The sequence below is a fragment of the Panthera tigris genome, chromosome B3 (assembly GCF_018350195.1).
Source record: "Panthera tigris isolate Pti1 chromosome B3, P.tigris_Pti1_mat1.1, whole genome shotgun sequence".
In the NCBI taxonomy this organism is placed as follows: domain Eukaryota; kingdom Metazoa; phylum Chordata; class Mammalia; order Carnivora; family Felidae; genus Panthera; species Panthera tigris.
In genome coordinates, this window is record NC_056665.1 from 70605069 (window position 1) to 70628461 (window position 23393).

The window sequence follows — 23393 nt, forward strand, 5'->3', positions numbered from 1 at the left end:
GGGGCAGAGAGAGAGGAAGAGAATCCCAGGCAGGCTCCATGCTGTCAGCACAGAGCCCGACATGGGGCTTGATCCCACAAACCATGAGATCATGACCTGAGCCGAAATCAGGAGTCAGACACTTAGCTGACCAAGCCATCAAGGCACCCCAGAAGCAGGGTTTATATTTTAAAACAAAGATGATAATTTTTGCTAAGGAATGGAGATGAGACAAAAGGACATTTTTACTTTTTCTCATTTGACTGACTTTATGGCAAGAATAAAGAGTTTATGATTTGGCTAAAAATTAACTAGTATTTTAAACTAGAATGTGGTTTTTATACCTAGCTCCAATACTACATTTCTTCATAAACCTCTGCCACATTATTTAACTTCAGATATTAAATATTTATCTTGAAGATTGTGTTGAATCATGTTGAAACCTTAAAAGTCCAGAATAAATGTAAGAAACTATTAATACCATGAATGTCATCATAACAGATCATTTCCTAAATTATTTTCGTAAACTTCGGTCAATTCAAAGAGATGCAGCCTATCAGTACATTGTTATTCATAAAAAACACAAAGTATCTGGCATTCTAATTTCTACAACCACCCTCCATGTTAACAATGGAAAACTGGAAAGTGTTCTATTTGTTTTTCTGCCATATGTCTTAAGAAGCTGCAAAGAGACGTCCTAAAACTAGAATGTCAAATTTTGTGAGCTACTGGTTTCACCTGAATGTGGTTATTCTTTAAAGGTATACTACTTAAAAATAAAATGAATTTTGGGTAAGAGTCTGTGTAGTTGGGAAGGGAAAAGAAAATGACATTTTTGGAGTCTGTTGTGTCCACTTTCCATAAAATGGTCACAACAATTTTTATCATCTTCATATTAGAGATTAAACAGGGTAGAGAGATGAAGTGAAACTCCCAGGATAACACAACTAGGAAATGACAGATCCAAAATTAAATCTGGGATCTAGGTATATTTAGAGCAATGACTTTTAACCATTACAGTAATTCAGTCTTGAACCAGCTCTAAGAATTTTCTGTATCTTAGGTTCTTCCACTGTTAGGGAAATGGTTTGGCTAGCTGATTTTCAAAAAATGTCTTGGAATAAAAAGTATGTTTAACACAATCACTAATAAGCCAGATTAGGAAGAATTGTTCTATGTATTTTTTTAAATTAGTTTCATCTTTTCTTCCTCTAGGCTACGTTATGTTGAGAATGAGAGACAAAACTCATACTAAGACTAATAAAGTTTTGTAATGTTTTACTTTGGAAATGACAAACTTGTCATGAATTTAGTAGTTAATTTTTCAAGCATTTAGTCGAGAGTAAATGAATGCATCATATCTCTGACATTCAGCCAGGTTTTAGGAGAGAATCATATTTTAGTTGTTTACTTTCTATGGTTTAAACTTCACAAATGGCTGTTTAAATAATTATTTGCTATATCAATTATCAAGTGTGGTAATGATCTATACACCTCTTAAGAAACCAGATTGTTAAATCTCAGATCCTCCAAACTGTTCTCTTTTGTTCAAAGTTGACTCAGAAGAATCTCTTCACCATTTGAATTTTCCCATAAAAATATTTCTAATGAAAAATAAACACTTTTAAAGAAAGTTCTGCAAGTGGACACCATCAAAGTACCACAAGGCTGTGCAACTGAGTAGGAATGTTCTGGGGTAGAAGACAAGAGAACAGTATTTTATCTCAGGCTTCTCTAAGTTGCTGAGGTATGTTGATAGGATTCATGGGTATATGAAGCCCTGAATTTATGTTTTGATTATATGTGCAGTTTTCTGTGAAAATAACCTATAGATTTCAGCAGATTTTCAAACGTGTCTGTAACCTCAAAAGGCTCACAAACATCTCAGTAATTTTTAGACAAGATTATTTCACATCTCTCAACCCTGGCTTCTTCTTTTTGTGAATTTAAACTAAAAGACTTGAAATGAAGATACTAAATATTGCTATAAAAATAAACTGATGATATAAATCTCAGGAGATTCATTGCACTGGATATCTTGGAGAAGTTTTCCCAAGATTTAGGTATTGGTTACTTAGTTTCTTCTTCACAGCCGTCTTCATTTCCTGGTTTCTCAGAGTATAGATAAGTGGATTCAGAAAGGGAGTAAAGATGGTATAGAAAACAGACAGAACTTTGTCCACCAGGAAGTTGGTGAAAGGCCACACATAGATGAAGATGCAGGGCCCAAAGAACATTAACACAACTAGGAAATGTGCAGTGCAGGTAGAAAAAACCTTAGATGATCCTGTGGAGGAGTGGTCCTTGATAGTGACAAGAACAATGACGTAGGAGGTGAGCAAAAGCAGAAAACTTACAAGAGCAATCACACCACTAGTTGAGATCATGAAGATTCCAAGAACATAGATATCTACACAAGCCAGCTGGATGACCAAAGGAAGGTCACAGAAGAAACTGTCTACAACATTGGGACCACAGAAGGGTAAATAGAGAGTAAAAGCTAACTGGCTCAAGGTATGCAGGAAGCCCACTGTCCAAGAAGTTACCACAAGCCCAACACACACTCTTTGGCTCATAATTGTTGAATAATGGAGAGGTTTGCATATGGCAATGTACCTGTCAAAAGACATGGAGATCAGCAGCACAATCTCAGTCCCAGTGAAAAGGTGCAAAAAGAAGATCTGAGAAATGCAGCCCTCAAAGGAGATGGTCTTATGCTCAGCAAAGAAGTCCATGATCATCTTTGGAGTGGCAAAGGAGGACAAGCACATGTCAATGAGAGACAGGTTGCTGAGGAGGAAATACATGGGGGAGTGAAGGTGTGGGGTGCATAGGACTGTGAGCAAAATCAAGCAGTTGCCCGACATAGTTAGTAAATAGAAAACAGAAAACATCACAAAGAAAAAAATCTGGAGCTCAGGAGAATCAGTAAGTCCAAGTAATACAAATTCAGATACTCCAGAATGGTTGAATCCCTCCATGATCTGCAGACTCTGCTCTGGAATGACAAAATAGGACAAAATTACAGAGCTAGAAAATGTGACACTTCTACAATTACACATGAAGGAATTATGGTATCAATAATTCACAAGAAAACTGATTACCTAAAAGCCAACTAACAACTATCTCAGTAAAGATTTTTCCTTTTGGCACAAATTTAACAATTGCTATCAGATATCACTTCAAATGGACAACTTCTTGATTTTGACCAACATCAGCACATTTTGGGTTATATTCATCACATAACCACACACTAATATTCTGGATACTAAGTAGTTATATAATCCATATTTATAGAGGAAGAATTACACTAAGTGTGCTCTACTTATTATTCAGGTATATAAAAAATTAAATGATGGTTGAAATCTCCAAGCTTTCTGTTAAACAATAACAATAAAAATATGATGATGTCAAATCCATTATTGTTGAGCACTGGATTTAACAGTTTAACATAATAATTTCAGAAGACCCATTTAGTGTCTCCTATCAGGGTAATAACTAGTGACCTTCTGTTTTCTCAGCTACAGAAAAAATCCAGTTCCACCCTTACTTTACTTGCAAATTTTCAAATTGTTTTCTCACTATTGATAAGTACTATTCTTAATACTTAAACATATAAATAATAAGTTACTTTCTTGACCCCATTAAACTATTGATAACCAAAAGGTGTACCGATGAGTTTTTCTCAATTTTATTTTATGATCCCATAGAAACATTTGAAAGAGAGAGAATATCCCTCCTTCTCATGCTACTCCAACAAAACTATTTTTTTAGACTAGAAAAAAATATATTCTACAACTGGACAAGGAGATACACAAGATAAGTGTTGGACATCCTTGAGTACCATAATGCTCAAAACAAAACAAATTTAAAAATCCACTTAGATGGTGGTATCTCAAGGTGACACAGGAGCCACTTGGGGGAGGGTGGGAAAGACACATTAAGGACTCAGACTCATTCTTCAAAATTGAGTTTGTAATTTGCAGCACATTTCAAGTTCTGCAAATACCTTCTGTGATGTTTTTTTTAATTTAAATAATCTCCTGTTTTTCCATGACAAAAAATTAGGTTTCATAAACCATTTGCAAATACTCAAATTGTTCTTTCAATATTGATAAATATCTGTAAAATTTATCAGAGAACAATAGTCCAGAAATATTAAAACTGGACTGTGGCAAAGTAATTCAAAGGGTTAAAGTGTCCTTACCCTGCTGTGTGGCCTTGATCTTACCTTGATCTTGATCGAGAGATTAAATTAGATAGTCTGTATAAAGCACCTATCATATTTCCTGGGCAACATTTAAGAATTCTCTAGGTTTCAAAATTCATAGTTAAGAATACTGTTCTGAAATAATCAGCTTGTTTTAGTTCATTAATAATAATAATTACAGTATAAATATTCAAACCTAGTTTCAGTGCAGGGATTTAGGAAAAGACGTGTTCTTACAAAAATTGTTTCATCTTTTTGAAGTTAAATTACTTCATTTTAAATGAAAATTATGAGTACCTTGATATATTAAATGCACTGAAAATACTCAGCCTCACACATTTGAGTATTTCTTCTGTTTTCCTAACTTGATAATGTAATTAGTAATGGAAACTCAGAAACTATTATGCCTAATCTATATATATGTATATATGTATATGTATATGTATATAGGATGAATATATTGTATATTCATTGTAACTGAATAAACAGTTGTCAGAATTTTTTCTCCTTTCATCTACAGAATTCACATTTAATTCCTATTTAGTGGAACCATCTATCTTTACATCTTATTTTTTTTCTTTGCTACTCCATTGTATTTGCTCTATAGAATTATTAAATGAATTGTTTTTGCCACCTGAAGAACACAAAACACAACCGCTTCCCAAGATCCTTAATATTATTTCCAGATTTTAACCTACCAGTTATACATCAGGAATCAAAAACACCATGTAGTCTGAGAGTCACAAGCCTACTGAAATCACCATGATTCTTAGTAAGCATCAAAAGCCTGGAGTATGGATATAGGTTTTTCCCATTCCTGGTATAAAAACCTCTAGAAAGCAGCGACATTCAGGAGATGAGGGATTAGACACTCCTGTCTACTTGCAGTGGGAGTTATTAAAATGTTGAATTGACTTTTCCCAAAGTTACAAGAATTGTGGAGTGTGTCTTTGCTATTTAAAGTGAGGATACACCCATGATGAAGCAGTCTTCATTAGAGAAAGAGCATAATTGGGACTGGACTGGGAGAAGGACACCTTTGAGCAACATCAAGGAGCATTTTAGTAGCAAAAAATTGCTCCTTTGAACATAGAAATAGTCCCACCTTTAAGCCACAGTGTTCAGTGTCTCAATGTTGGAAAATTACTCTTTTAGGCTAAGATACTTTGTCACAAAAAAAAAATATATATATATATATAGATATATAGATTGCTTACTGGAAGAATCATATAAGGGTATAATCTGCATTAAAGTTTTTGACAGGACACTAAAAATTATTACAGGCTAGTAGGTATAATGATATCTGCCACCACCAATAGGTGAAATCTGGGGAAGGAGAAGTTGGAAAACCCAAAGTAATAACAAGAAGTTAAGACAGGTACTTTGCAAGTACCCTAGAAAAATAGTGTATGAATTAAATTACACAAATGTAAAGCATTTAGCACAATACCTAGCATAGAGAAAGTAGTGAATAAAATAGAGAATAACTAGTGGAGGTGATTCTAAATAACATTATTTTTTGGAATGTCCGTCACACATAATTCAGGAAAATACCAGATGTAGATTCTCAACCTGAAACAATAACTGAGGATGTTGCCATATTTACTTGAATCATTCATGTGTGGATTGCTCTTCAAACACAACTTTCTCCTCAAATGCCTCAGTAATTTGAACTCCTCATAGCTATACTACCTATCCTACATTCCCCAGAAGGCTAGCAGTAGAGTCCAAGGAAATCTTCCCTAGATGACCACATTTCTTACAGACTTTGAAATAATAAACAACTTTGTTTTGAATATTTTTACAATTTCTGTAAAGGAAATTTTTTAAAAAGCCAACTAACATAAGAGCAGTTGAAAAAATTCACTAAATTTTAAATATTTGCCCAATTTTTAAACTTTTTTTAAAATTTTTATTTATTTTAAGAGACAGCAAGTGAGAGAATCCCAGGCAAGACCCGTGCTGTTAACAAGGAACCTGATGCAGGGCTCGAATTCATGAACCATGAGATCATGACCTGAGCTGAAACCAAGAGTCGGACACTTAACCAACTGAGCCACCCAGGCACCCCAATCAATATTTGCCCACTTGAAAACAAAAGGTAAACATTACCAGACATTACCAGAGTTAACCTGGAAAGGTTAAGAAAATTAACAGAAAGATAATAGAAATAAAAGATAAGTCAGAAAGAGTATGAAAGAGTTTAGGGGCATTATGCAACTGTTCTGTATCTTGGTCACAGTGGTGGTTACATGAATCTATACATGTCTTAAAATTCATTGTCTTAAAATTCATAGCACTGCATACCAAAAGAAATCAAAACCAATTTTAATTTAAGAGAATTTATAAAGTATAATTATTTTAGAAAGCAAAACCAGATAATTTTGCTTACAAAGTAAGCAAATAAAACCATGAGCTTTCTTATAAACCAACACTAACCTAATAAAATATATAGTAAAAAAAAAAAAAAGCCTTTTCAGATAAGCAATAGAATACATAGAGTAAATAAGAATAATCTTAATCAGGTGTTGGATCTATGTGACAAGCTATAATACTCTACAAAAGGAAAAAAGCAAATTAAGGTACATGCTGTGTTATTGGAAGGCAAAATACAGTATCACTTACAGTATCACTAAAGTAAATTTTTTTTATTGAAGTACAGTTAACATACAGTGTTATATTTTCAGGTGTACGATTATGTTACTCAGTGCCCATCATGGTAAGTGTAGCCACCAAACAATGTACCACATTAAGCATATTAATAACCATATTCCCTATGCTGTACTTTTTTCTCTGTGACTTAATTTATTTTGTACTATAAATTTATACCTCTTAATCCCCTTTATTTCACTCGTCCCCACCCCTCCCCTTTGGAAACTACCAGTTCTCTGTGTTTAAGAGTCTGGGGTTTTTTTGTCTTTTTCTGTTTCTTTATTTCTTAAATTCCACACTGAGTGCAATTATATGGTATTCTTACTTTGACTGATTTCACTTAGCATAATACTCTCCAGCTCCATCCACGTCATTGCAAATGGCAAGACTTCAATTTTTATGGCTGAATAATATTGTGTGTGTGTGTGTGTGTCTTCTGTTACCATTCATCAGTTGATGGACACTTGGGCTGCTTCCATATTTTGCTTATTGTAAATAATGCTGCAATAAACATAAGGATACATATCTTTCAAATTTTTGTGTTTTGGGGCAGGTAAGTACCCAGTAATGAAATTACCAGATCATATGGTGTTTCTATTTTTAACTTTTTGAGGAACCTCCATAGTGATTTCCACAGTGGCCACACCAGTTACATTCCCACCAATAGTTCATGAGGGTTCCTTTTTCTCCACATCCTAGCCAACACTTGTTTCTTGTGTTTTTGATTTTAGCCATCCTGACCAATGTGAGCTGATATCTCATTATGGTTTTGATTTGCATTTCCCTGATGTTTTAGAGGTGTTGCACGTCTTTTCATGTGTCTGTTGACCATCTGTATATCTTTGGGAAAATGTCTAATCAGGTTCTCTGCCCATTGTTTAATCAGGTTGTTTGGGTTTTTTTGGTGTTAAGTTGTATAAATCATTTTTGTATTCTGAATATTAGCCTCTTATCATATATATGACTGAAAATATCTTCTCCTACTCAGTAGGTTGCTTTATCTTTTTTCATAGTTTGTTTTGCTGTCCAAAAGCTTTTTATTTGATGTAGTCCCAATGGTTTATTTTTGCTTTTCTTTCACTTATCTCAGGAGACCTATCTAGAAACATGTTTTAATGGAAGATCAAATAAATTACTACTTATGGTTTCTTCTAGAGTTTTATAGTTTCAGGTCTCACATTTAGGTCTTTAATCCATTTTGAGTTTATTTTTGTGTATGGTGTAAGAAAATGTTCCAGGTTCACTTTTGCATGTAGCTGTCCCGTTTTCCCAGGACCATTTGTTGAAGAGACTTTCTTTTCCCCATGGTGTATTCTTTCCTCCTTTGCCATAGATAAACTGACCATATAAGTGTGGGTTTATTTTTGTGCTCTCTATTTTCTTCCATTGATCTATGTGTCTATTTTTGTGCCAATACTGTTACTGAGAGATAAAAAAGGAAAGAAGCCTTGGTTCTTTTTGCTGCCACTGTGAAGAATAACAGGACAGGAAAATGAAAGTAAAGCAGAGAAGTTTTACTAAATTATACACCAAGGGAGGAACAGGCCAGTCAAGAGAGACAAAGGCCCCAGAAACTCTGGGATATGAGCTTATATCAGTTTTTTCTCTTTGGGGTGGGTCCTAGAGTAGCAACATTTGAGTGACAGGCCTGGATTATATAATAATTAGCCAACCATGCATGTCTTTTACCAAGATCCATTTGAAATCCCTGCACAGGGTAGGAAACCACATTATTTCTATTCTAGAGATAGAGGTCAAATAAGGACAGGCAGCTGCTTTCTGCACAAATGCAACAAGCACAAATTTAACTCTTCTTCTGCTAGGATGTTGTAACTGCAAGCTGACTGCTAAATGAGTGGGATGGAGTGGTCCCAGCGTGTCCCTTGGTTGGGTCTCTCTGTCAGGATGTCTAAGGTCCATCCTCCTGTTGCACATGCCAAGCTTCCTGCCTATCAAGTACCATACTACTTTGATTACTACTACTTCATAGTAGATCTTTTTTCTAAAGTTTATTTATTTATTTTGAGAGAAAGACAGTGTGAGCAAGGGAGGGACAGAGAGAAAGGGAGAAAGAAGGAATCCTAAGCAGGCTCCGCACCGCCAGCTCAGAGCCCAATGTGGGGCTCAAACCCATGAAACCATGAGATCACGCATGACTTGAGCCAAAACCCAGAGTCAGACACTTAATCAACTGAGCCACCCAGGTGCCCCTGGAGTATATCTTTAAATCCGGGGTTGTAATACCTCCAGCTTTGTAACTCTTTAAGACTACTTTGGCTATTCAAGGTCTTTTGTGGTTCCACACAAATTTTAGTGTTATTTGTTCTAGTTCTGGTGAAAACTGCTATTGGTATTTTGATAGGGACTGCAATGAATATGTAAGAATGCTTTGGGGAACATGGACATTTTAATATTAACTCTTCCAACCCATGAGCATGGAATATTTTTCCATTTGTTTGTGTCTTCAGTTTCTTTCATCAGTGTTTTATAGTTTTGGAGTACAGGTCTTTCACTTCCCTGGTTAAGTTTATATAAATGGGATTGTTTTCTTAAAGTCTCTGTCTGCTACTTCATTATTAGTGTATAGAAATTTAACAGATTTCTGTAACTTTTCTTTCTGCAAATTTACTCAATTTTTGTTTTAGTACTTTTTTAGTAGAGTTTTTAGGGTTTTCTAAGTATAATACCATGTCATCTGCAAATATGGACTGTTTTACTTCTTCTTTACCAATTTGGATACCTTTTTTTCTTATCTGATTGCTATTTTGAGGACTTCCAAGATAAGTTGAATAAAAGTGGTGAGAGTAGACATTCTTGTCTTGCTCCTGATCTTAGAGGAAAAGCTCTCAGTTTTCACCATTGAGTATGATGGGATAGCTATAACTTTTTCCTTTGGGCCTTTATTGAGATATATTCCCTCTAAACCCGCTTTGTTGAGGGTTTTTATCATGAATGGATGTTGCACTTTGTCAGATGTTTTTTTCCTGTGTCTATTGAAATGATCATATATGATTTTTATCCTTTCCCTTGTTAATGCAGTGTGTCACAATGATTTGTAAATGTTCAACCACACTTGGATTCTGGGTATAAATTCCACTTGATCCTGGTGAATAATTTTTTGATATATTGTTGGTTTAGTTTGCTATTATTTTCTTCAGGATTTCTGAATCTATGTTCAGCAGAGACACTGGCTAGTAGGGTTTTGTTTTGTTTTGTACCGTCTTTGGTTTTGGTATCAGGAAAATGCTGGCCTCCTAGAATGAATTTGGAAGGTTTCCTTCCTCTTCTATTTTTTTTTGGAATAGTTTCAGGACAGTGGGCATTAACTCTTCTTTAAATGTGTGCTAGAGGGGCTCCTGGGTGGCTCATTCCGTTAAGCAGCCAACTTCAGCTCAGGTCATGATCTCACGGTCCGTGAGTTCGAGCCCCGCGTCGGGCTCTGTGCTGACAGCTCAGAGCCTGGAGCCTGTTTCAGATTCTGTGTCTCCCTCTCTCTGACCCTCCCCTGTTCATGCTCTGTCTCTGTCTCAAAAATAAATAAACGTTAAAAAAATAATAAATGTGTGCTAGAATTCATCTGTGAAGCCATCTGGTACTGTACTTTTGTATCTGAAGAGTTTTTTGATTACTGATTCAATTTTGTTGCTAGTAATTTTTCTGTTCAGATTTTCTGTTTCCTCATTCAGTTTTGGAAGGTTATACATTTCTAGGATTATGTCCATTCCTTCTACATTTTCTAATATGTTGGCATATGATTTTTCATAATATTCTCTTATAACCCTTTTTTAATGGTGTCCTTCCTTCATTTCTGATTTCATTTATTTGAGTCCTCTCTCTTTTTTATTGATGAGTCTGGCTAAAGGTTTATCAGTTTGGTTTACGTTTTCAAAGAATTAGCTCCCAGTTTCATTCATTTTTTTCTATTGTTTTGGTTTTTTTTGTTGTTGTTGACACTATTTCACTTATTTCTGCTTTAATCATTATTATTTCCTTCCTTCTACTGGCTTTTGGCTTTGTTTGCTCTTCTTTTTCTAGATCCTTTAGGTGTAAGGTTAGGTTGAGATTTTTCTTGTTTCTTAAGATAGGCCTATACTGCTGTAAACTTCTTTTAGAACAGCTTTTCCTACATCACCACACAATGGTTGTGTTTTCATTTTGATTTGTCTCTGTGTATTTTTTATTTCCTCTTTGATTTCTTGGGTAACCCAACCATTATTTAGAAGTACATTATTTAGCTTCCATTTATTTGCTTTGTTTCCAGATTTTTTTCCTGTAACTGATTTCTAATTTTATACCATTGTGGTCAGAAAAGATGTATTTTATTATTGCAGTCTTTTTTAATGTATTAAGATTTGTTTTGTGTCCTAACATGTGTTCTATCTAGGAGAATATTCCATGTGCGCTTTAAAGAATGTGTATTCTGCTGTTTGGCGATGGAACAATGTGTGTGTGTGTGTGTGTGTGTGTGTGTGTGTGTGTGTGTGTGTGTGTACACACATACTGTTTGGCTTTGAATGACACAAGACTGCATAGATCTGTTTCCTTGTTGATTTTCTGTCTGAATGAACTATCCCATTGATGCAACTGGGGTGTTAAAGTCCCCTACTATTATTGTATTATGATCAATTTCTCCCTTTTTCCCTGTTAATAGTTGCTTTATGTATTTAGATGCTTCCTTTTGGGATGCATAGATATTTGCAATTGTTCTATCCTCTTGTTGGAATGTTTCCTTTATCTTTCCCTACAGTCTTTGCTTTAAAGTCTATTTTATTGACTATAAGTATTGCTACCTCAGCTTTCTTTTCACTTTCATTTGCATGATGTTTTTCTATCCCCTTACTTTCAATCTGTGTCTTTAGGTCTGGAATGAGTCTCTTGTTAATCTACTACCTTATTATATGTTTGCATTTACCTGTGAAATTTTTTCCTTTCATAATTTTTTAACTGCCAATTATGGACTTTCCTCCTTTCCACTCAAAGAATTCTCCTTAACATTTCTTGTAAGGCTGCTTGAGTAGTGATGAACTCCTTTAACTTTTCTTTGGGAATCTCTTTATCTCTCCTTCTCTTCTGAAGGATAGCCTTGATGAATAGAGTATTCTTGGCTGCAGGTTTTTTCCTTTCAGCACATTTGAATATATCACCACTCCCTTCTGGCCTGCAAAGTTTCTCTGAAAAATCAGTTGGTAGCCTTATGGAATGTCCCTTGTATGTACTATTTGCCCTTGCTGCTTTAAAAATTCTTTATCATTACTTCTTGCCATTTTAATTATTATATGTCTTGACGTGGACTTCCTTGGGTTGATTTGGGTGGTGGCTTTTGTTCCTCCTCCATCTGATATCTGTTGCCTTCACTAGATTAGGAAAGTTTTCAGCTATTATTTCTTCCAATATGTTTTCTTTCCCTTTCTCTCTCTCTTCTACTGGAATCCTTATAATGTGAATGACATTATGCTTGATGATGTCACTGAGTTTCCTTAACCTATTTTCATTTTTTATTCTTTCTTCATTTTAGCTTGCCTGCTTTCCATTACCCTGGCTTCCAGATTGCTGGTCCTTTCTTCTGCCTCTTCTAATGTGCTATTGATTCCCTCTAGTGTGTTTTTAATTTCTGTTATTGTGTTCTTCATCTCAGACTGGTTCTTTTTTGCATTTGTGATCTCTTTTTTGAAGGTCTTACTGAGATTCTCCACTCTTTTTTAAGTCCAGTATCTTTATAACCATCACTTTGTCTTTATCAAGCATATTCCTTATCTCCATTTAAGTTTTGTTGTGATTTTGTTCTGTTCTTTCATTTGAGACATAATCCTGTCTCCTTATTTTGTCTAACTCTGTCTGTTTCTATGTATTAGGAAAGTCAGCTATGTCTCCTGATCTTGACTGTAGTGCCCTTTTGAAGAAAAAGTCATGTGGTGCCTTGTAAAGCACATACTCTCTGGTCATCAGAATCAGGCTCTCCAGGGGTGTCTTCTATGCGTCCATGCATCCTAGTGTTCTGGCTGAGCCATGTTTCCTTCAGATCAGTTGGCTGCAGTGGCCCACTTTGGCTGCTGTGGGTGCATAGGGCAGGGTTTGGTCATGTGCTGTTGAGAAGTCTGAGGCCTCCATGGGCTTATAGCTGGGCAGTGTCAGCAGTCAGGCTAGCTGTCTGCACTCATTCTGTCAGTCTGTCACAGTTACTTGCACAGTGAGCTGCAGGGTACTCTCCCTGGGCTTCCCACTGAGAGATTTTTGTTTGTTAGTGGAGCTGGCATTCAGACCAGTTACTTGTCTGCCAGAACTGTGGCACTCTGCTGTGTGTGGTTATCTTCCCCACTCCTCAGGACAGGAATCACTTTGGGGTGACACCAGTCCCTGCTGGGGCTGCCTGCAGGGTGTGTCAGCAGGAGCTGCTTTACAAGGACCTCTGTAAGTGGGGCAGGTCTGCCTGGGAATGCAGGGGTGAGGAACATGGTAGCAAGATAGGTGAAGAGTGTTCATGCTGGTTCTCACAGTGCTGGCCTATCTAGGCTGGAGGAGGGGAAGAGAAATGGTGCCCATCAGCACTTTTATTTTTGGAGAAGTCTTCTAAAACTCCCTGCCTTTCCTGGATTAGTAAGTACATCTCCTTCATATACCCAGGCACTTTTCAAACTACTGCATATATGTTGTGTTTTCATTTGGTTGTTATGCTGGCTATATGGTTATATGTTACAGTAACTCAGTTTCTTATTGCCCTCCAGCACTCCTAGAGGTTATAGAGCTAATAAGCCCACTGATTTTTAAAATACTTGGAGTTAGTGTGAGTCCCCCATGCTTGGGGTACCTGGAGAGTGGTCTAATCCTCTTTCTTCTCCATGATGGTGGGATCCTTCCCATGGGTGATTAGTTTCTTAAAGAGGTTTGGTTCCCAACCACATCTCTGCCCCTCCTACTCTTTTTAATGTGGCCTCTTTACTATATGATTAACTGTAGAAGATCTGTTCTGCCAGTCTTCATACTGTTCTCAAAGTTAGTTGTACAGATGTAGCTGTTATCTCAGTGGGTTCATAGGATGAAGGATTCTCCTACTCCACCATTTTCCTGACCTCCAGCAACAAGTAAATAAGATTTTTTTTTAATTAACAAAATAATTCCAAAGTTTGTCTAGAGGCAAATAACTGGAAATAATATCTTGGGGCACCGGGGAGGCTGTCTTTAAACCCCACGTCAGGCTTTGTGCTGATAGCTCAGAGCCTGGAGCCTGCTTTAGATCCTGTGTTTCCCTCTCTGTCCGTCCCCAGCTCACACTCTGTCTCTCTCTCAAAAATAAACATTAAACAAAGAAAACAAAAGAAAAATAATTGAAAAAGTAATGGCTTAGGGATTTTGCAAATTTGATAAAAGCTATTCTCACGTAGATCCAAACAAAAAAAAATATGGAAAATCACTATTTTATATGTATGCATAAAATAATGTAATTGCTGAAAATCAATGATAAAAATGAAAAATTGTAAAGCAGCCAGAGAAAAAATAATACATGATACATAGGGAGAAACAAAGATGCATGACTACAGATTTAGTAGTCATTCTTCTAATAAATTCCAAAAGTATGCACAAATAAAAAGGCAATGGGAGTGGGATATTTGAAATATGAAAAGAAGGTGGAGGTAGCAGGACTCTGTCAGCCCAGAATTCTATTCCTATCAAGAAAGTCATACAAAAAAATAAGAGTTTTCAAAAACTGAAATGCTGAAATATAATGCATTATAAGTAGACCTGTACTCAATGAAAGCTAAAGGCAAGTTTTCATGTAGAAGGGAAATGATATCAGATGTGAATCTGAATATACAAAAGGGAATAATAAAATATTAAATATATATATGAGTAAATATGTAAGATTTTTCTCATTTTTAAACTCTTTAAAGCAAAAATAGTAACAATGTGCTGTAGGTTCCATAATACATATAGCAATAAAATGTATGAAAACAGTAACACAAGGGAACAGGAAGGCAGAAATGGAAATATACTATTCTAAGATTATAATAAAGTTATATTAATTTGTAATATAGAAATTAAGAATGCATATTCTTAATAAGAATGCATACTTAACAATGTAAATCCTAGAACAACCTGGAGAAAAGAAAAAAACAATATAGCTACTTAAAGAGAGAAAAAATAAGAACAAATGATACAAATAGAAAAAAAAGCACAAGATGATAGATTTAAAAACAATACTGATGAGTACATTAAGTATAAATGAAATAAACCATGTATTATGGAGTAACCATGTACTGGAAACTACAAGCCCTAAATATTTTTAAAAATTAATATCCACATCTTAAAAAGTAAACTGATGAAATTAGTTTAAAAATATTTTATTCAACCAAATATATCTAAATATTACTTCAATATGTAGTAGATGCAATCTTTTTTATATACTTTTTCATACTAAGTCTTTGAAATCTGATATGTATATATAGCACACCTCAAGTCAGACTAGCCAGAATTTCAGTGCTAAATAGTTTCATGGGGCTAGTAGTTACCTTATTAGACAGAGCAGGCCTAAATACTCCAATTAGACTTTTCAGAATTGATAAAAAAGATGGTGTTACAAGAAACCCATTTCAAATATTAAAGATGAGTTAAACATCTAATAAAAAAAATCATACAAATATGAATTAAAAGTCTGAAATGACTATATTAAAATCAACAAAGTAGACTTCAGTACAAGTAATATTATGAAAGAAGGGAATAAATGACAAAGAGGTCAATAACTGAAGAGAAAATAACAATCCTGAATATGTATGCATCTAGTAATAGATATTTGAAATACACAAAGCAAAAGTGGTAGAATTAAAAGGAGAACTAGAAAAACTACTTACATGTTTTAGATTTCAATGCCCCTATCTCAGTAAATGATTGAGTAAACAGAAAATTAGTATATAAAAGACTTGAACAACATTATCAACCAGCTTGTTTTAATTGAGACATCTAGCAACTGCACCAAACAGCTTCTTTTAAAGTGTTAGGAAATATTAAGGCCTTAATAAATCCAAAAGATTTGAAATGCAAAATATGTGTTTTAATTACAATGCAATTAATTGATTTGGAAATCAGTAAGAGAAAGCAGTCTGAAATATCCCAAACATTTAGAAATGTATTTCAAAATACATTTTGTGTATTTTGAATACAGTGTATTTCAAAATAAGTTGAAGAAGAAATCACAATAGAAATGAGGAAATATTTTTAAATGAATGAAAATGAAAACATGACTGATCAAAATTTATAGGATGCATCTAAATCAGTGCTTAGAGAAAAATGTATGCCATTAAATGCTCATATTAGAAAAGAACAGTCGGGGCGCCTGGGTGGCTCAGCTGGGTTAAGCATCCGACTTTGGCCTAGGTCATAATCTCACAGTTCTCTGGGGTTGGAGCCCTGCATAGGGCTCTGTGCTGACAGCTCAGAGCCTGGAGCCTGCTTCAGATTCTGTGTCTCCCTCTCTCTCAAAAATAAGGAAACTTTAAAAAAATTAAAAAAGAAAGAACAGAACAGAAGAGTCCTCTCTGGCATTTTGTCCTGCAAATTGTACATGTTGAGTTCTCCCCCTAGAAACTCAAGTCCCTCTTAACACAGAGTCTGCAGACTTCTCCAAGTTTCCTGTCCTTCATTGTTCCCCAGAAATTCTGTCAGGAAAATAAGTTAGGAAACCACAGAACTTACCTTTTGGTTTTTGGTTTTACCATTTGTTGCCTGATGTTCAGTGTCTCGAAATCTGTTTTGTAGATTTTTTTTTTTCTGTTGCTCTAAGCAGGAGGGTAAATTCAATTCCTGCCTCTCCATCTCAATCAGAACCAGAAATCCTGGTTTTGAGAACTGGTTAAAAGCTTTAAATATAAATGACAGCGTTTATTCACTTCATATGGCAATAGTGTTACAAATTGTATGGATAAAATGAGCACAACTATTTTTATTTTTTTTTCTTTTGTACAATTTTATTCTATTATTATTTTTTAAATAAATGTATTTAAAACCATTTTTTTAAGTAGGCTCCACACCCAGTGCAGAGCCCAACACAGAGCTTGAATTCATGACCACGGATCAAAACCTGAGCTGAGATCAAGAGTTGGACATTTAACAGACAGAGCCGTCCAGGTGCCCCTAAGATTTTAGTTTTAAGTAATCTCTACACCCAACATGGGGCTCAAACTTACAACCCCAAGATCAAGATTCACATGATCTAGTCACTGAGCCAGTCAGGCACCCCTTAGACATCAGTCTCTTTTTTTTTTTTCCAATATATGAAATTTATTGTCAAATTGGTTTCCATACAGCACCCAGTGCTCATCCCAAAAGGTGCCCTCCTCAATACCCATCACCCACCCTCCCCTCCCTCCCACCTCCCATCAACCCTCAGTTTATTCTCAGTTTTTAACAGTCTCTTATGCTTTGGCTCTCTTCCACTCTAACCTCTTTTTTTTTTCTTCCCCTCCCCCATGGGTTTCTGTTAAGTTTCTCAGGATCCACATAAGAGTGAAACCATATGGTATCTGTCTTTCTCTGTATGGCTTATTTCACTTAGCATCACACTCTCCAGTTCCACCCACGTTGCTACAAAAGGCCATATTTCATTCTTTCTCATTGCCACGTAGTATTCCATTGTGTATATAAACCACAATTTCTTTATCCATTCATCAGTTGATGGACATTTAGGCTCTTTCCATAATTTGGCTATTGTTGAGAGTGCTGCTATAAACATTGGGGTACAAGTGCCGCTATGCATCAGCACTCCTATATCTCTTGGATAAATTCCTAGCAGTGCTATTGCTGGGTCATAGGGTAGGTCTATTTTAAATTTTCTGAGGAACCTCCACACTGCTTTCCAGAGCGGCTGCACCAATTTGCATTCTCACCAACAGTGCAAGAGGGTTCCTGTTTCTCCACATCCTCTCCAGCATCTATAGTCTCCTGATTTGTTCATTTTGGCCACTCTGATGGGCGTGAGGTGATATCTGAGTGTGGTTTTGATTTGTATTTCCCTGATAAGGAGCGACGTTGAGCATCTTTTCATGTGCCTGTTGGCCATCCGGATGTCTTCTTTAGAGAAGTGTCTATTTATGTTTTCTGCCCATTTCTTCACTGGGTTATTTGGTTTTCGGGTGTGGAGTTTGGTGAGCTCTTTATAAATTTTGGATACTAGCCCTTTGTCCGATATGTCACTTTCAAATATCTTTTCCCATTCTGTTGGTTGCCTTTTAGTTTTGTTGGTTGTTTCCTTTGCTGTGCAGAAGCTTTTTATCTTCATGAGGTCCCAGTAATTCATTTTTGCTTTTAATTCCCTTGCCTTTGGGGATGTGTTGAGTAAGAGATTGCTACGGCTGAGGTCAGAGAGGTCTTTTCCTGCTTTCTCCTCTAGGGTTTTGATGGTTTCCAGTCTCCCATTCAGGTCCTTTATCCATTTTGAGTTTATTTTTGTGAATGGTGTGAGAAAGTGGTCTAGTTTCAACCTTCCGCATGTTGCTGTCCAGTTCTCCCAGCACCATTTGTTAAAGAGACTGTCTTGTTTCCATTGGATGTTCTTTCCTGCTTTGTCAAAGATGAGTTGGCCATACGTTTGTGGGTCTAGTTCTGGGGTTTCTATTCTATTCCATTGGTCTATGTGTTTTTGTGCCAATACCATGCTGTCTTGATGATGACAGCTTTGTAGTAGAGGCTAAAGTCTGGGATTGTGATGCCTCCTGCTTTGGTCTTCTTCTTCAAAATTACTTTGGCTATTCGGGGCCTTTTGTGGTTCCATATGAATTTTAGGATTGCTTGTTCTAGTTTTGAGAAGAATGCTGGTGCAATTTTGATTGGGATTGCATTGAATGTGTAGATAGCTTTGGGTAGTATTGACATTTTGACAATATTTATTCTTCCAATCCATGAGCAGGGAATGTCTTTCCATTTCTTTATATCTTCTTCAATTACCTTCATAAGCTTTCTATAGTTTTCAGCATATAGATCTTTTACATCTTTGGTTAGATTTATTCCTAGGTATTTTATGCTTCTTGGTGCAATTGTGAATGGGATCAGTTTCTTTGTCTTTCTGTTGCTTCATTGTTAGTGTATAAGAATGCAACTGATTTCTGTACATTGATTTTGTATCCTGCAACTTTGCTGAATTCATGTATCAGTTCTAGCAGACTTTTGGTGGAGTCTATCGGACTTTCCATGTATAATATCATGTCATCTGCAAAAAGCGAAAGCTTGACTTCATCTTTGCCAATTTTGATGCCTTTGATTTCCTTTTGTTGTCTGATTGCTGATGCTAGAACTTCCAAGACTGTATTAAACAACAGCGGTGAGAGTGGGCATCCCTGTCTGGTTCCTGATCTCAGGGGAAAAGCTCTGTTTTTCCCCATTGAGGATGATGTTAGCTGTGGGCTTTTCATAAATGGCTTTTATGATCTTTAAGTATGTTCCTTCTATCCCGACTTTCTCAAGGGTTTTTATTAAGAAAGGGTGCTGGATTTTGTCAATGGCCTTTTCTGCATCGATTGACAGGATCATATGGTTCTTCTCTTTTTTTTTTTTATTAATGTGATGTATCACGTTGATTGATTTGCGAATGTTGAACCAGCCCTGCATCCCAGGAATGAATCCCACTTGATCATGGTGAATAATTCTTTTTATATGCCGTTGAATTCGATTTGCTAGTATCTTATTGAGAATTTTTGCATCCATATTCATCAGGGATATTGGCCTGTAGTTCTCTTTTTTTTACTGGGTCTCTGTCTGGTTTAGGAACCAAAGTAACACTGGCTTCATAGAATGAGTCTGGAAGCTTTCCTTCCCTTTCTATTTCTTGGAATAGCTTGAGAAGGATAGGTATTATCTCTGCTTTAAACGTCTGGTAGAACTCCCCTGGGAAGCCATCTGGTCCTGGACTCTTCTTTGTTGGGAGATTTTTGATAACCGATTCAATTTCTTCGCTGGTTATGGGTCTGTTCAAGCTATTTCCTCCTGATTGAGTTTTGGAAGAGTGTGGGTGTTTAGGAATTTGTCCATTTCTTCCAGGTTGTCCAATTTGTTGGCATATAATTTTTCATAGTATTCCCTGATAATTGTTTGTATCTCTGAGGGATTGGTTGTAAGAATTCCATTTTCATTCATGATTTTATCTATTTGGGTCATCTCCCTTTTCTTTTTGAGAAGCCTGGCTAGAGGTTTGTCAATGTTGTTTATTTTTTCAAAAAACCAACTCTTGGTTTCGTTGATCTGCTCTACCGTTTTTTTAGATTCTATATTGTTTATTTCTGCTCTGATCTTTATTATTTCTCTTCTTCTGCTGGGTTTAGGCTGCCTTTGCTGTTCTGCTTCTATTTCCTTTAGGTGTGCTGTTAGATTTTGTATTTGGGATTTTTCTTGTTTCTTGAGATAGGCCTGGATTGCAATGTATTTTCCTCTCAGGACTGCCTTCGCTGCATCCCAAAGCGTCTGGATTGTTGTATTTTCATTTTCGTTTGTTTCCATACATTTTTTCCATCCATAATTGCCTGGTTGACCCACTCATTCGTTAGTAGGGTGTTCCTTAACCTCCATGCTTTTGGAGGTTTTCCAGACTTTTTCCTGTGGTTGATTTCAAGCTTCATAGCATTGTGGTCTGAAAGTATGCATGGTATAATTTCAATTCTTGTAAACTTATGAAGGGCTGTTTTGTGGCCCAGTATATGATCTATCTTGGAGAATGTTCCATGTGCAGTCGAGAAGAAAGTATATTCTGTTGCTTTGGGATGCAGAGTTCTAAATATATCTGTCAAGTCCATCTGATCCAATGTATCATTCAGGGCCCTTGTTTCTTTATTGACCGTGTGTCTAGATCTATCCATTTCTGTAAGTGGAGTGTTAAAGTCCCCTGCAATGACCACATTCTTATCAATAAGGTTGCTTATGTTTATGAGTAATTGTTTTATATATTTGGGGGCTCTGGTATTCGGCGCATAGACATTTATAATTGTTAGCTCTTCCTGATGGATAGACCCTGTAATTATTATATAATGCCCTTCTTCATCTCTTGTTACAGCCTTTATTTTAAAGTCTAGTTTGTCTGATATAAGTATGGCTACTCCAGCTTTCTTTTGGCTTCCAGTAGCATGATAAATAGTTCTCCATCCCCTTACTCTCAATCTGAAGGTGTCCTCAGATCTAACATGAGTCTCTTGTAGACAGCAAATAGATGGGTCTTGTTTTTTTATCCATTCTGATACCCTATGTCTTTTGGTTGGCGCATTTAATCCATTTACATTCAGTGTTATTATAGAAAGATACGGGTTTAGAGTCATTGTGATGTATGTTTTATGCTTGTAGCGATGTCTCTGGTACTTTGTCTCACAGGATCCCCCTTAGGATCTCTTGTAGGGCTGGTTTCGTGGTGACAAATTCCTTCAGTTTTTGTTTGTTTGGGAAGACCTTTATCTCTCCTTCTATTCTAAATGACAGACTTGCTGGATAAAGGATTCTCGGCTGCATATTTTTTCTGTTTAGCACACTGTAGATATCGTGCCAAGCCTTTCTGGCCTGCCAAGTTTCAAAGGAGAGATCAGTCACGAGTCTTATAGGTCTCCCTTTATATGTGAGGCCACGTTTATCCCTTGCTGCTTTCAGAATTTTCTCTTTATCCTTGTATTTTGCCAGTTTCACTATGATATGTCGTGCAGAAGATCGATTCAAGTTACGTCTGAAGGGAGTTCTCTGTGCCTCTTGGATTTCAATGCCTTTTCCTTCCACAGATCAGGGAAGTTCTCAGCTATAATTTCTTCAAGTACCCCTTCAGCACCTTTCCCTCTCTCTTCCTCCTCTGGGATACCTATTATGCGTATATTATTTCTTTTTAGTGTATCACTTAGTTCTCTAATTTTCCCCTCATACTCCTGGATTTTTTTATCTCTCTTTCTCTCAGCTTCCTCTTTTTCCATAACTTTATCTTCTAGTTCACCTATTCTCTCCTCTGCCTCTTCAAGCCGAGCCGTCGTCGTTTCCATTTTGTTTTGCATTTCGTTTAAAGCGTTTTTCAGCTCCTCGTGACTGTTCCTTAGTCCCTTGATCTCTGTAGCAAGAGATTTTCTGTTGTCCTCTATACTGTTTTCAAGCCCAGTGATTAATTTTATGACTATTATTCTAAATTCACTTTCTGTTATATTATTTAAATCCTTTTTGATCAGTTCATTAGCTGTTGTTATTTCCTGGAGATTCTCCTGAGGGGAATTCTTCCGTTTGGTCATTTTGGATAGTCCCTGGAGTGGTGAGGACCTGCAGGGCACTTCCCCCGTGCTGTGGTGTATAACTGGAGTTGGTGGGCAGGGCCGCAGTCAGTCCTGATGTCTGCCCCCCAGCCCACCGCTGGGGCCACAGTCAGACTGATGTGTGCCTTCTCTTCTGCTCTCCTAGGGGCGGGATTCACTGTGGGGTGGCGTGGTCCCTCTGGGCTACTTGCACACTGCCAGGCTTGTGGTGCTGGGGATCTGGCGTATTAGCTGGGGTGGGTAGGCAAGGTGCACCGGGAGAAGAAGGGGCAGGCTTAGCTCGCTTCTCCTTAGGTGATCCACTTCAGGAGGGGAGGGGCAGCAGGAGGGAGTCAGATCCGCTGCTGGAGGTTTGGCTCCGCAGAAGCACAGAGTTGGGTGTTTGCACGGAGTGAGCAAGTTCCCTGGCAGGAACTGGTTCCCTTTGGGATTTTGGCTGGGGGATGGGTGGGGGAGATGGCACTGGTGAGTGCCTTTGTTCCCCGCCAAGCTGAGCTCTGTCCTCTGGGGGCTCAACAGCTCTCCCTCCCTTTGTCCTCCAGCCTTCCTGCTTTCTGAGCAGAGCTGTTAACTTATGACCTCCCAGACTCTAAGTCGCGCTTGCTGTCTGAACACAGTCTGTCTGGCCCCTCCGCATTTGCCTGCCAGACTCCGGGTCTCTGGCCGGTGGGCAGCCCCTCCTCCCTGGCTCCCTCCCTCCAGTCCGTGTAGCGTGCACTGCCTCTCCACCCTTCCTACCCTCTTCCGTGGGCCTCTCGTCTGCGCTTGGCTCCAGAGACTCCATTCTGCTAATCCTCTGGCGGTTTTCTGGGTTATTTAGGCAGGTGTAGGTGGAATCTAAGTGATCAGCTGGACGCACGGTGAGCCCAGCGTCCTCCTACGCCACCATCTTCCTCCCCCCTCGAGCACAACTATTTTTAAAAGTGAGCAATTCACGTGAAAATTGAATACATGAAAAAATATAAACACTGTTTGCAATCGTTAAAATAGAAACCTCTACTAGATATAATACTTTGATCTTTTCTAAATGCAGATCTTTAAAAGAGAACAAATACTGGTGTTAGAAATAATGAGGGCAGATAATTTCATATATTTTGGTGGAAAATTAAATTGATAGAATTTCTATGTATATATCAGTGTTTATACCTTGTGATCTAATAATTGTGCTTCTAAAAATTTATTCCCAGAAAATAATTAAATAATTCTGAAAAGCTGTATTTAAAGCAATTAAAAAAATTTTTTTTAATGTTTATTTTTAAGAGAGAGAGAGAGAGTGTGAGTGGGCGAGGGGCAGAAAGAGTGGGAGA

The 23393-nt window shown here is 37.0% G+C and overlaps 1 protein-coding gene across 5 annotated transcripts in view; it reads right to left on the bottom strand.

Moving 5' to 3' along the window:
* Window positions 1-1359: 1359 nt before the first annotated feature.
* The window catches only part of LOC102953916 (olfactory receptor 4K2-like), a 163152-nt gene continuing 141118 nt past the window's right edge, over window positions 1360-23393 (bottom strand). For 3 of the 5 annotated variants that reach the window (XM_042989298.1, XM_042989299.1, XM_042989300.1), the window contains 2 exons: window positions 16526-16689; window positions 1360-2977 (listed from right to left, as the gene is read on the bottom strand). In XM_042989298.1, the coding sequence (XP_042845232.1) occupies window positions 2001-2960 (960 nt within the window). In that variant the 5' untranslated portion in view covers window positions 2961-2977; window positions 16526-16689 and the 3' untranslated portion in view covers window positions 1360-2000. The remainder of the gene's footprint in view (window positions 2978-16525; window positions 16690-23393) is intronic. The other 2 variants (XM_007091417.3, XM_042989301.1) reach the window with 1 other exon arrangement.